General features: G+C 47.0%; 1 protein-coding gene across 1 annotated transcript in view; it reads right to left on the bottom strand.

Moving 5' to 3' along the window:
* Positions 1–12658, bottom strand: part of LOC129709572 (histone acetyltransferase KAT6A-like) — an 18316-nt gene extending 5658 nt beyond the window's left edge. Inside the window, exons 1-7 of the mRNA XM_055656021.1 lie at positions 12545–12658; positions 6727–6863; positions 4600–4689; positions 3665–3956; positions 1417–1582; positions 680–1332; positions 318–579 (exon numbers count right to left, since the gene is read on the bottom strand). Of these exons, the coding sequence (XP_055511996.1) occupies positions 318–579; positions 680–1332; positions 1417–1582; positions 3665–3956; positions 4600–4667 (1441 nt within the window). The 5' untranslated portion in view covers positions 4668–4689; positions 6727–6863; positions 12545–12658. The remainder of the gene's footprint in view (positions 1–317; positions 580–679; positions 1333–1416; positions 1583–3664; positions 3957–4599; positions 4690–6726; positions 6864–12544) is intronic.

The raw sequence follows: 12658 nt of genomic DNA, 5'->3' as shown, positions 1-12658 counted from the left end.
GATCTCTTGCTCCCCGCTGTCACACAAATGATAAATCATTAACTCTTAATATTCATCCTACCTCATCACATCACACTCATACATGTTCATCTGACTGAATAATTGGCACAAAGTGGACATTCTCTTTAATTACAATCAACCCATTTGTAAAATAAACTTTTCTACTTTCTTCTCACATAATGCTTCCTGGGTTGCTAATTGTGAATTTCTTTCTCCCCTCCTACAGTTTCTCCTGGGTGCAGCCCGAGTATCGCAGTAGGTGATCAGCTATTCCTGTGCCACAAATGGCTTGTGAGACCGGAGCAAGACAGGTCCACCTCCTCCTTGCGCTGCCGGCTCCTGGCTGGGAGCAGCCGCTGCCTGCATCTCCTGAGCTCCTGCATGAGCTGACTGACGTTGCTTCCGAAACTCTGATGCTCTGGTACTGAGAGGGGGCAGGCCAGACCTCTGCCAGGTGATGCTGTCCTGAGAATTGGCCACACCAGGCAGGTTACTCTCAGCTACACTGGGCCCTGCATTTATGTTCCCATTGACCAGATGAACGGTTGGTCTAATAGCAGCTATAAGTTCCTGAAAGCCCTGCGACAAAGCAGTCTGTATCCCCAATCCCAGAGTCTGAAAGCCAGCATGTAGGGTGCCATCGATTCTCTCCCCTATCAGGGCCATGGCTGCACTTTGCAGGGGCACGGAGTGGTTCCTGGGTGTTACGGAGATGAAGGTGTGCTGCAGTTTCAAGTGAAGCTGCCACGTGCTCCATCGACGTCTGCAGGGAAGCGAAAGCTTCCTTGATGCTGCTGCAGATGAGGGCTGTAGATTCCAGTGTTACTGTGGTCAGGTGCTGCACATCCTCGAATATCGATCGCAGGGGCTGCAAGTATGCAAGATGTTCGTTGAACATCCTTCGCTTTGGCCGAGTGCCCGACAGGTCAGGGTCCCACGGCTCCGAGACAGGATGCATCCTTTTTCTCGGCCTCCGCTGTGAAGATGACACGTCCTCGTCCGCTGCCCAGTTATATGGCTCCCTGACATCTTGGCCATCGCCCAATGCATCCTCCTCACTGATGCTATCTAACCGTTCTCTGGTGAGCACATCGGAGCTGGAGCAGGGGAGTGGAAAATCTATGTTCGAGGAGGTTGAGAATGAAGGGGCTGGACCTGTAGAACACGGAGATGGATCAAGTTGCAAGGACTCACGATCTGGTTTGCTTTCAAGATCCTCATCCTCCTCCTCATTATCGTAGTCAATGAAGAAGCAGGGCTTCTCATCATCATCCTCATCCTCATCATCGTCATCGTCATCCTGCTCCTCTGGACCCCACTGCTGTGAAGGCTCTAAAGTGAAGCAAGAGGCAAGATAAAAATTCCCCCCCTGTTTTGGAGTGCTGCAATTCAATGTACTGATGTAATACCACAAACCTGTAGCCTGCAGCGTCACACCAATCTCACCGTCCGCCACCACTGCAAGACCACACTGTCTACCCGCCAACTCCACAGCCTGATCCTCGTAAGGGGTGAGCTCCTTAATGTTGGGGATGTACCCTTTGCATTCCTGTCCCTCACGCGCGTTGTGCATTAATTTTTCCTGTAAAAAGAATGCATCATTAAATTACGGTTAGTCAGAGAAATTTCTCCCAGATCTGACTATCGACCAGTGGCACTAACGTCTGTGGTGATGAAGTGCTTTGAGAGGATGATAATGCGCATATCAACTCCTACCTCGACAAGAACCTCGACCCACTGCAGTTCCCTTACCGCCACAACAAATCAACGGTGGATGTGATTTCACTGGCTCTCCACCCTGCTCTGGACCATTTGGCCAACAGAAACTCATATGTTAGGCTGTTATTTGACTACAGCTCGGCATTTAACACCATCATCCCGTCCAAACTGGTTACCAAGCTCTCAGATCTGGGTCTCTGAGCATCCCTCTGCAATTGGATCCTTGACTTCCTCATCCACAGACCACAGTCTCTCCGTATTGGTGGAAATGTGTCATCCTCGATAACAATCAGCACGGGAGCACCTCAAGGCTGCGTGCTCAGCCCCCTGCTGTACTCACTCTATACTCATGACTGCGTAGCTGGATATAGTGCAAACTCCATCATCAAGTTAACCAACAACACCACTGTTGTGGGACGAATCACTGAGTATAGAAGTGAGATCGAATGATGAACCAAATGGTGCCAGCACAATAACCTGGCTCTCAACACCAGCAAAACCAAGGAACTGATTGTGGACTTTGGAAGGGGTAGTACAGGGACCTACAATCCCGTTTATATCAACCGGTCGATGGTGGAAAGTGTCAAGAACTTCAAATTCCTGGGCGTGCATATTTCCGAAGATCTTTCCTGGTCCCAGCACACTGATGCAATTATAAAGAAAGCACATCAGCGCCTCTACTTCCTGAGAAGATTACGGAGAGTCGGTAAGTCAAAGAGGACTCTCTCGAACTTCTACAGGTGCACAGTAGAGAGCATACTGACTGGTTGCATCGTGGCTTGGTTCGGCAACTTGAGCGTCCAGGAGCGGAAAAGAATGCAGAAAGTTGTGACCACTGCCCAGTCCATCATCGTCCCTGACCTCCCCACCATCGAAGGGATGTATCGCAGTCGCTGCCTCAAAAAGGCTGCCAACATCATCAAGCACCCACACCATGCTGGCCACACACTCATCTCCCTGCTGCCATCAGGTAGAAGGTACAGGAGCCTTAAATCAGGTACATCCAGGTTCAGGAACAGCTTCTTCCCCACAGCCATCGGGCTATTAAACTCACCACCAAACAATCTCTGAACTATAACAGCCTATTGCACTTTATTTGTTTATTTATGTGTGTATATATGGTCTATGCATTATAGATACACTGAACTGTTCTGTATTTATGTTTACAATACTCTGTTGTGCTGCATGAAGCAAGAATTTCATTATCCTATCTGGGACACATGACAATAAAACTCTCTTGCCTTGACTTGATATGTTATAACCTTGTGATATAACACAGGAAGGTTCTGCATGCAAGGGATCTGGCATAGGAATAAAGGGACAAGTAGACCATTGAGCCCATCCCACAATCCAATAAGATCACAACTCATATAAGATTGACTCTACCTACCTGTCTTTCCCAGTGTCCCATAATACCATTGATCAACAGAAAAATGATCAACCTATGATTTAAAAACTAGAACTTGATCTAGAATGAACTGACTTATGTCCCATGACTCTGACACCCACCATCACAAAGTGCTATGAGAAACCATTCATATTGCACATCAATTCCAATCTCCCAGATAGCGTTGATCCACTACAATTAGCACTCCACTGGCAGATTTCCATGGCAGATGCTATCTCCTTGGCTCTACACTCATCCCTGGAACATCCAGATAACAAAGACATCTACATCAGTGTCCTCTTTATTGACTAAAACTCTGCCTTCACCTCTATAATTTCTAACCAAACTCATCTTCAAACCCCTGAACCGAGGACAAGACCCCATCTCTTCAACTGGATCCTTATCTTACTGACCCATCTTCCTGTGAAGATGAACCTTTTATTGTGATTTTATGGGTAACATGATTTCTAAAGTCAGTTCCCTCTTAACCACAAAGTGGAATGACTTTAGAGGGTGAGAAACATGACAGTGCACAAGGGAGAATGCCTGGAGAGTTACCTTGCCTGCTCTGGTTAGGTCATTGAACTTCTTCCGACACTGGTCTGCAGTCCTTGAGGTCAGAGAGGTGGCGTTCAGTGCCATTGCCACCTCTCTCCACATGGCACGTGAAATAGATTTCTGTGGTTTTCTTCCATGCACACCCAGCAGTCTGTCTCTCCTTGGCTGCATCTTATTCAGAAGCGTTTGTAGGTCGGTGTCAGTAAAATTTTGTGCCCTTCTTCTCTGCCTCGTTGAACTGCCAGGCTCCCAGGTCTGGATGTCATTCCCAGATCCTCCATTGGAAGAAATGCTTTAAAGAGTGCCACGAAAACTAACATGAGCCAATGATTTCAGACACTTGATAGTCGAGTTGATTTGCAACTCACTTGCCTAATGGAATCATACAGCACAGCAAAAGACCCTTTGGCCTACCATCAATTATCTAGCTATACTAAACCATTTACCAGCACAAGGCTAAAGGTGTCAGCCATTCTTGGCTTACCCAGGTGCTACGCCACTAACTTGTGAGCTCCACACAGCAGTAGTCCTGGCACAATACTACTCAATCTAAAGAATCTCTCATGATTATGCAAATAACACAAGGGTCAACTCTGAGTATAATCAGGAAGTTGTTTTAGCTGAGGGACATACAAGCGTAAATGACTGAAACTAATTAATTAGATACATTGATAATTGGATGCATAGAAATCTAATTGAATACAGGGAATTGCTGTGGATAGATAGATTAAAGGTTTGCCTGGCCCTGAATCACTGGATTGCTGAAGGTGAGTGGGTATTTAGCAGGTCACATTTAATGCACAGACTCACACCATTTTTTTTTAAATTAATCAATATACCAAATTATAAACATTCTATTGTTGGTTATCAAGTCAATCATATCCTCCCCAATATACTAAAGATACTGATTATTTTAAAGCTGAATGGGAACTTACTCGTTTAAATGCTCTGCTGTTTTCAGGCAGTTTGCCAGTTGACTCCTGAAGGTGCTTGGAATCTCCATTGGCTGTTCACCCTGTTAATTCCTTGAAACAAAAAACATACTCCAGGTTACACGTGTCACAATCAGACAATTCTCCAGCAGCTGATAGTGAAGGCTTTGATAGAAACAAAATGCTGAAAGTGACTTAGCAGGACAGGCAACACTTCGAGAGAAGGAATGGGTGATGCTTCGGTTTGAGACCCTTCTTCAGACTTCCTGAGTTTCCTCGATCCGAAACGTCACCCTTCACTCCAGAATGCTGGCCCACTGAGTTACTCCAGCATTTTATGTCTATTTTTGGTGTAAACAAGCATCTGCAGCTGCTTCCTACACAGTGAAGGCTTTGGACAGCTTTGGGAGTTATAAAACTGCACTGGGTTTAAGCACTTGCAATAAGGTACTCCCCCATCAATATGGGTGTTCCTTGGGGAAATCACAGCAGTAGTGCCATTCTGATGTGCAGGATGTACTTGAGTTTGAAGGTGGTAGAGGTGATGGAGCAGCAGAATGGTGCAGCAAGCAGTAGAACCCCCACTTATTTCCAGTGACCTGGGTTTGATTCTGACCCTGGGTGCTGAATATTAAAAGCACTTGTGACCATGTGGGTTTTCCTGGGAGCTCTGGTTTTCTCCCACATCCCCAAGAAACTGTGACTGGTTAATTTCCTCTAGTGTAGGATTCGTCTAGTGACAGATGAATCCAGGGGATTGGTGGGCTTGTCAGGTAGAATAGTTACTGGGAAATTTGGCTAATGTCAGTGCTCTAAGAGCCAGCATAAATTTGATGGCCAAAATGACCTCCTTTTACTGCAAGAAAATATGAGAATATAAGATCAGATTTAGTGGTAATGAGGAATCCATGGAGAATTAGCTCAGTACTCTCAGAGATGATATCTCGTGGGATCATCTACTGGTGCTGAAGGCAGTAAATGTCCAGGGATGTTGGATATTCATCAGGCAACATCTCCCTTCAGGCTATTGAAGGAATAGATGATGACGGCCTAGATGATGACGGCCTAGAGATCTACATGAAAAGTGCTGGTGGGAAGGGTTCCAGTATTTAGACCCAGCAATGACGATGATATTGAGGAATGCATGCAAGCTGGAGGACAACATGCAATGGTGGTTCCCCAGTAACTGCTGCCCTTGTTTCTTCTCATGGTAGAGGTTCCAGGTTTGGGATAAGCAACGTTAAGATGGTGAAAGAAAACTCTTCTTACAACCAAAGTGATCAATTGGTTGATCTACATGAGTTACTGGTTAATGGTAGCTCTCAGGATGTTGATGATGGGCGATGTGGATATGGTGATGTAATTTAATGTCAAGTTGATTGATTAGTAGGACTGGATGTTACAATCCCTAAGGTTTTTAACTACAATTGACATTTGATATTCTTGGGGAATGACCGCTAGGTGATTTTGCTACCAATCAGACACATCTTCAGTTGTGTACCTCAACGTCACTGGGTGTTTCGGCCTTTTATCACAAGACACCCTCAGTCGAGGCAGGGAGATCAGACCTGGCTGAGTAGATTGATTGAAAGATACAGCATGGAAACAGGTGGTAGTGGTACGCACGGACTGGAAGCGAAGAGGAAGTTGTGTGGGCCAGCATTAACAGGCCAGCATGGTGGTGAAGGTCGATGGGTCTGACTTGGAAGTGGCCGGGGTGGCGGTGCTATCAAGGCGTTACGTCGGCAGCCAAGTCTGGAAATGGCCGTGAGTTGTGTCAGCAACCTAGCCTGGAAGCTGCCGGGGGGGCTGAATCAGGCTGAGCTTTGCGTCGATAACTCGGCCTGGCGGTGAAGGTCAGTAGATCCATCCACTATATCCAAAATTCGTTATAAAGAGGTCCATAATAAGGAGGGTTTACTGAATTCCCTTTTCTTGCCTTCAAGACCGTGCAAAAATCATGTCAGTGAGGCAGAAGAGCACATTTCTGATGTCTATTTTTTTTTTTTGTTTCCTTTACCTGACACAACTTTCCACCACAACTATACAGCCCAAATTTCCCATTGAATGCCTGAACCAGTTGCAGGAGACATATGGCCTAATCATATTTCTTCAGGTTTATATTATTACCTTGTAGTTACGGCCTTACTGCAGCATCTCCTTTGGCAGGGTGGGTCCCACTACGACAGACTGGGCAGCAATATAAAGGTCTCACCATAAATGTAAACATAGCTCAGCATGAGTGAATAGCAGGAATTGCAAGAAAACTGAAAATATATAATGAAAAACAAATAAAACTACAGATGCTGGAAAAACAAAAATGTTGGAAGAATTCAGGTAGTCAAGCAGCATCTGTGAAAAGAGAAACCAGTTACCATTTCAGCTCATTTTAGGATAGCATAGTGGCACAGCTGCTGCCTCACAATACCAGAGACTTGGGTTCGATTCTGACCTTGTGTGTTATATGTGAGCAGTTTGCACATTCTTCCTGTTACTGCATGGGTTTCCTCTGGTGCTCCGATTTCCTCCCACATCCTAAAGACGTGCAGGTTTGCAGATTGATTGGTTTCCTCTGTAAATTGCCCATAGTGTGCAGGGAGTGGATGAGAAAGTGAGATAATATAAAACTACTGTGACTGATGATCGACGTGGACTCGGTGGGTTGAAAGCCATGCTACATCTGTAAATTAAAAAAATCAACTGGGAACAGTCACCGACATATTTTAATTAATTTCTCTCTCCGGGATGCTGCTTGACTGGCTGTGTTCTTCCGGCATTCCTGAAAATATTCAGTATGTGATGTCCTTTGTACTGTTTCACAGGTTGACAGGGCAGCGTAGTAGGACCAGGGAGGGGGGGCTGGCAACAACAGGGGGAGTAATGGGAGGGAGAAGTGTGATGGGAAGGGAGAAGGAACGTGATGAAGAGAGGATCGTGGAGTAAGAAAATAGTACCAGGTGCAAACCTGAAACCTCTCCACTATTCAATGTGATCATGACTAATTTTCCCAGACTTCAATTCGTCTTTTTTACAAGCTCTCCACAGCCTTCAATACCCTGGTCATTCAGAAATGTATCCAACTCCTCTTTCAACACCTTCACCCATCCACCCTTCACAAACATCTGTGGTAATGAATTCCAGAGATCCACTACTGTAAGCTGGGGGGGTGAAGACTGGGAATGGAGGTTGGGGTTGCAGACAGATGTGGAAAAGGTCAGACATCGTGGGATTGAGGTGAATGCAGATTTTTAAGGAGTGAATGTTAGGGTGGGCGCATTTGAAGAAGGTTGGGGTAGGACATTGAGGGAAGATGTGGGTGTGAATGGGGGAGCATGTGAGAATGGGGACATGTTTGGGACTGAATGTCTGGGTGAGCCAGATTAAGAGGGTTGGTGTTTGGTAGGAGATGTGAGGGTCGGAGGTGAGGGGGCGGGGAAGATCTGGGGGATAGAGAGGAGATGGGGACGTTGAGGACCTGGAGGTGAGGCAGGTTTTGAGAAGGTGAAAAGGGATGCTGGGGCCAGAGCTGAGGGGGTATCTGGAGTTAGGGAGCGTCCAGGTTGCGGGGGGTGTGGGGAGGTTTGAAGGTCTGAGGGATAGGGCAGGTATGGAGATGGTTAGATGGGGATTGGGGATGAAGGTGGATCTGACGGTGCTGCAGGTCTGGAGAAAGTTGGGGTGCAGGGAGTTGGAACTGAGGGAGGAATCAGTAGGTGAAACATAGAAAATAGGCGCAGGAGTAGGCCATTCGACCCTTCAAGCCAGCACCGCCATTCAATATGATCATGGCTAATCATCTAAAATCAGTACCCCATTCCTGCTTTCTCCCCATATCCCTTGATTCTGTAAGTCCTAAGAGCTATATCTAACTCTCTCTTGAAAACATCCAGGGCCTCCACTGCCTTCTGTGGCAAAGAATTCCAGATTCACAACTCTCTGGGTGAAAACGTTTTTCCTCATCACATTCCTATTCTTACACTGTGACCCCTGGTTCTGGACTCCCCAACATCGGGAATTGTTTCCTGCATCTAGCCTGTCCAATCCCTTAAGAATTGTATATGGTTCTATAAGATATCGTCCCATCCTTCTAAATTCCAGTGAATAGAAGCCCAGTCGATCCATTCTTTCATCATTTGACAGTCCCACCATCTCGGGTATTAACCTGGTGAACCTACGCTGCACTCACTCAATAACTCTTGAGAGTTTATAGAAACATAGAAAACATACATAGGTGCAGGAGTAGGCCATTCGGCCCTTCGAGCCATCACTAAAAATCATTATTCCGATCTGGCTTTTTCCCCATATCCCTTGATTCCTTTAGCTCTAAATACTGAATCTAACTCTCTCTTGGAAATATCCAGTGAATTGGCCTTCACTGCCTTCTTTGGTAGCAAATTCCACAGATTCACAACTCTCTGGGTGAAAATATTTTTCCTCATCTCAGTCCTAAATGGCCTACCTCTTATTCTTAAACTGTGACCCCTGGTTCTGGACTCCCCCAACATCGGGAACATTTTTCCTGCATCTAGCCTGTTCAATCCTCTAAGAATTTAATATGTTTCTATAAGAACCCCTCTCATCCTTCTATATTCCAGCAAAGACAAGCTCAGTCAACCCATTCTTTCATTATATGTCAGTCCCGCCATCCCGGGAATTAAACTGGTGAACCTACGCTGCAATCCCTCAAGAGCAATGTCCTTCCTCAAATTAGGCGACCTAAATTGCACATAATACTCCAGGTGCAGTCTCACCAGGGCCCTGTACCACTGCAGTAGGATCTTCTTGGATCCTAAACTCAAATCCTCTCGCAATGAAAGCCAACATGCCATTAGTTTTTTTACTGCCTGCCGTACATGCATTCAGTAACTGATGTACAAGCACACTCAGGTCTTGTTGCACCTCCCCTTTTCATAATCTGACACCATTCAGATAATAATCTGCCTTCCTCTTCTTGCCACCAAAATGGATAACCTCACATTATACTGCATTTGCCATGCATCTGCCCACTCGCCCAACCTATCCAAGTAACCCTGCAGCCTCATAACATCTTCATCGCACCTCACACTGCCACCCAGCTTTGTGTCATCTGCAAACTTGGAGATGTCACTTTTAATTCCTTGAATCTCAATCGTTAATATATATTGTAAATAACTGGGATCTCAGCACCGAGCCTTGCGGCACCCCACTAGTCACTGCCTGCCATTCTGTAAAGGACCCGTTAATTCCTACTCTTTGTTTCTTGTCTGCCAACCAGTTCTCGATCCATGTCAATAACCTACCCCTAATACCATGTGCTCTAATTTTGCACACTAATCTCTTGTATGGGACCTTGTCAAAGGTTTTTTGAAAATCCAGATACACCATATCCACTGGCTCTCCCTTAACCATTCTATTTCCTCAAAATATTCCAGAAGGTTAGTCAAGCGTAATTTCCCCTTCATAAATCCATGCTGAATTGGACCGATGCTATCACTGCTTTCCAAATACGTTGCTATAATATCTTTAACATTCGACTCGAGTATCTTCCCACTACTGGTCTATAATTCCCCTTTTTCCCTCTCCCTCCTTTCCTAAAAAGTGGGGTTAAATTGGATCAGTTCCTGTGGACTGTAGGGTAGCCAGAGTCGAGAGAATATTGGAAAATGATCACCAATGTATCCACCATTTATAGGGCCACCTCCTTGAGTATTCTGGGATGCATACCACCAAGCCCTGGGGATTTATCTGCCTTCAGTCCTGACAGATTACTTAACACCATTTCCTGACTAATGTGGATTCCATTCAGTTCCTCCCTCCCACTAGATCCTCGGTCCCCTAGTATTTCTGGGAGATTGTTTGTGTCTTCATAGAAACATAGAAAATAGGTGCAGGAGGAGGCCATTCGGCCCTTCGAGACAGTACCGCCATTCATTGTGATCATGGCTGATCGTCCCCCATCAATAACCCGTGCCTGCCTTCTCCCTATATCCCTCGGCTCCACTAGCCCCTAGAGCTCTATCTAACTCTCTCTTAAATCCATCCAGTAATTTGGCCTCCATTGCCCTCTGTGGCAGGGAATTCCATAAATTCACAACTCTCTGGGTGAAAAAGTTTTTTCTCACCTCAGTCTTAAATGACCTCCCCTTTATTCTAAGACTGTGGCCCCTGGTTCTGGACTCGCCCAACATTGTGAACATTTTTTCCTGCATCTAGCATGTCCAGTTATTTTATAATTTTATATGTTTCTATAAGATCCCCCCCACAAGCTTTCTTTAATGCGCTTTCCCCCCCCTCTTAATTAACCCCTTTGTCCTCCTCTGTTCTAAATTTCTCCCAGTCCTCCGGTTTGGTGCTTCCTGTGGCCAATTTATATGCCTCTTCCTTGGATTTAACACTATCCTTGATTTCCCTCGTTAGCCACAGTTGAGCCGCCTTCCCCGTTATATTTTTTTGCAGTGAGGGATGAACAATTTTTGAAGTTCATCCACGCGGTCTTTAAATCTTTGCCATTGCAACTCCACCGTCAACCCTTTAAGTATAATTTGCCAGTCTATCCTAGCTAATTCCCATATCATACCTTCAAAGTCTAATTTCTTTAAGTTCAGGACCATAGTCTCTGAATTAACCGTGTCACTTTCCATCCTAATGTAGAATTCCACCATATTATGGTCAATGTTGCCCAAGGAGCGTTGCACAACAGGATCACTAACTAATCCTTCCCATTGCTCAATACCCAGTCTAGGATGGCCTGGTCCTCTAGGCGGTTCTTCTACATATTGGTTTAAAAAACCATCCCGTATACATTCCAGGAAATCCTCCTGTTCAGCGGTGGTACCAATTTGGTTGGCCCAATCAAGTCACCCATGATACCTTTGCTGTACACATCCCTAACTTCCTGCTTGATGCTATTCCGAACCTCCCTACTGCTATTTGGTGGTCTGTGGGGATTGTGTAGGTTTCAAAAGGGTTGGGGTGAGGGAGAGGGAGGTTTGGAGCAGGTTGGTGTGGGATGAGAATATTTGAGGGGGCCAAGTTTGAAGAAAGTTGGGGTGAGAGTGTATCTGAAGGTCGCGCAAGTTTGAAGGGTGGGGAGGGGTGCATGAATTAGAGTTGGGGGAATCAGGGGTGAGGGTCTAAGTTCGGGGATGTATGAGGAGATTTGATGGGCCAGGGATGGATTGGACTGGTTTCGATGAGGGTTGGGGGTGAGATCGGTTTGGAAAAGGTTGGGGTGAGAGAGTATTTGTGGATAGGCAGGTTTAGATAAGGTTGGGTTCAAGGAGGATCGAGGGCAGGATTGGATGAGGTTGGGTTGAGGGAGCATCTGAGGATGGGGCAGGGTAGTATGGGAGGGGAGGTTGGGGTGAGGAGGAGCTATGGTGGGGTGGGTTTTTGAGCAAAGATTCCTCTATAATCTTTGGTTTGGAGAAGGTTGGGGTTGAGGGAGCATCTGAGGGTGGGGTATGCATGGTGAAGGTTGGGGTGGGTGGAGAGGTTGAGGGAGGGGCAGGCATGGGGAAGGTTGGGGGGGTGGAGAGGTTGAGGGAGGGCAGGCATGGGGGAAGGTTGGGGTGGGTGGAGAGGTTGTGAGTGGGGTATGCATGGGGAAGGTTGGGGTGGGTGGAGAGGTTGAGGGAGCATCTGAGGGTGGGGTAGGCATGGTGAAGGTTGGGGTGGGTGGAGAGGTTGAGGGTGGGGCAGGCATGGTGAAGGTTGGGGTGGGTGGAGAGGTTGAGGGTTGAGGGAGCATCTGAGGCATGGATGGAGCAGGTTGGGGTGAGGTGGGTCTGGAGGGGAAGCGGGGGGGCATGTGAAGCCGGGCTCGGTCCGCGGGACGCGGGCTAGCGAGGACTGTGGGCTCGGGGCCGTTGCGAGCGGTGGTGGCGAGAGTGGGCCCCGCCAAGGCCGGGTCGGTGCAGTCCCCGGGCCGCGGTCCCGGGCCGCCGGCGTAGGGTTAAAGGTCACTGACCTGAGGAGAGGAGGCTCCAAGATGGCGGCGCGGCGGCGGCACCGCACGGGCGCGCATGCGCAGGCACTGGGCCGCGCCTCCCTTCTGTGGCTGCGGCCGCCCGGAGGTGTGGGG

Source organism: Leucoraja erinacea, chromosome 26 (genome assembly GCF_028641065.1).
Source record: "Leucoraja erinacea ecotype New England chromosome 26, Leri_hhj_1, whole genome shotgun sequence".
NCBI classification, from domain to species: domain Eukaryota; kingdom Metazoa; phylum Chordata; class Chondrichthyes; order Rajiformes; family Rajidae; genus Leucoraja; species Leucoraja erinaceus.
Note: the sequence above shows the minus strand (reverse complement) of the source record. Positions and strands in the feature narration are given on the sequence as shown.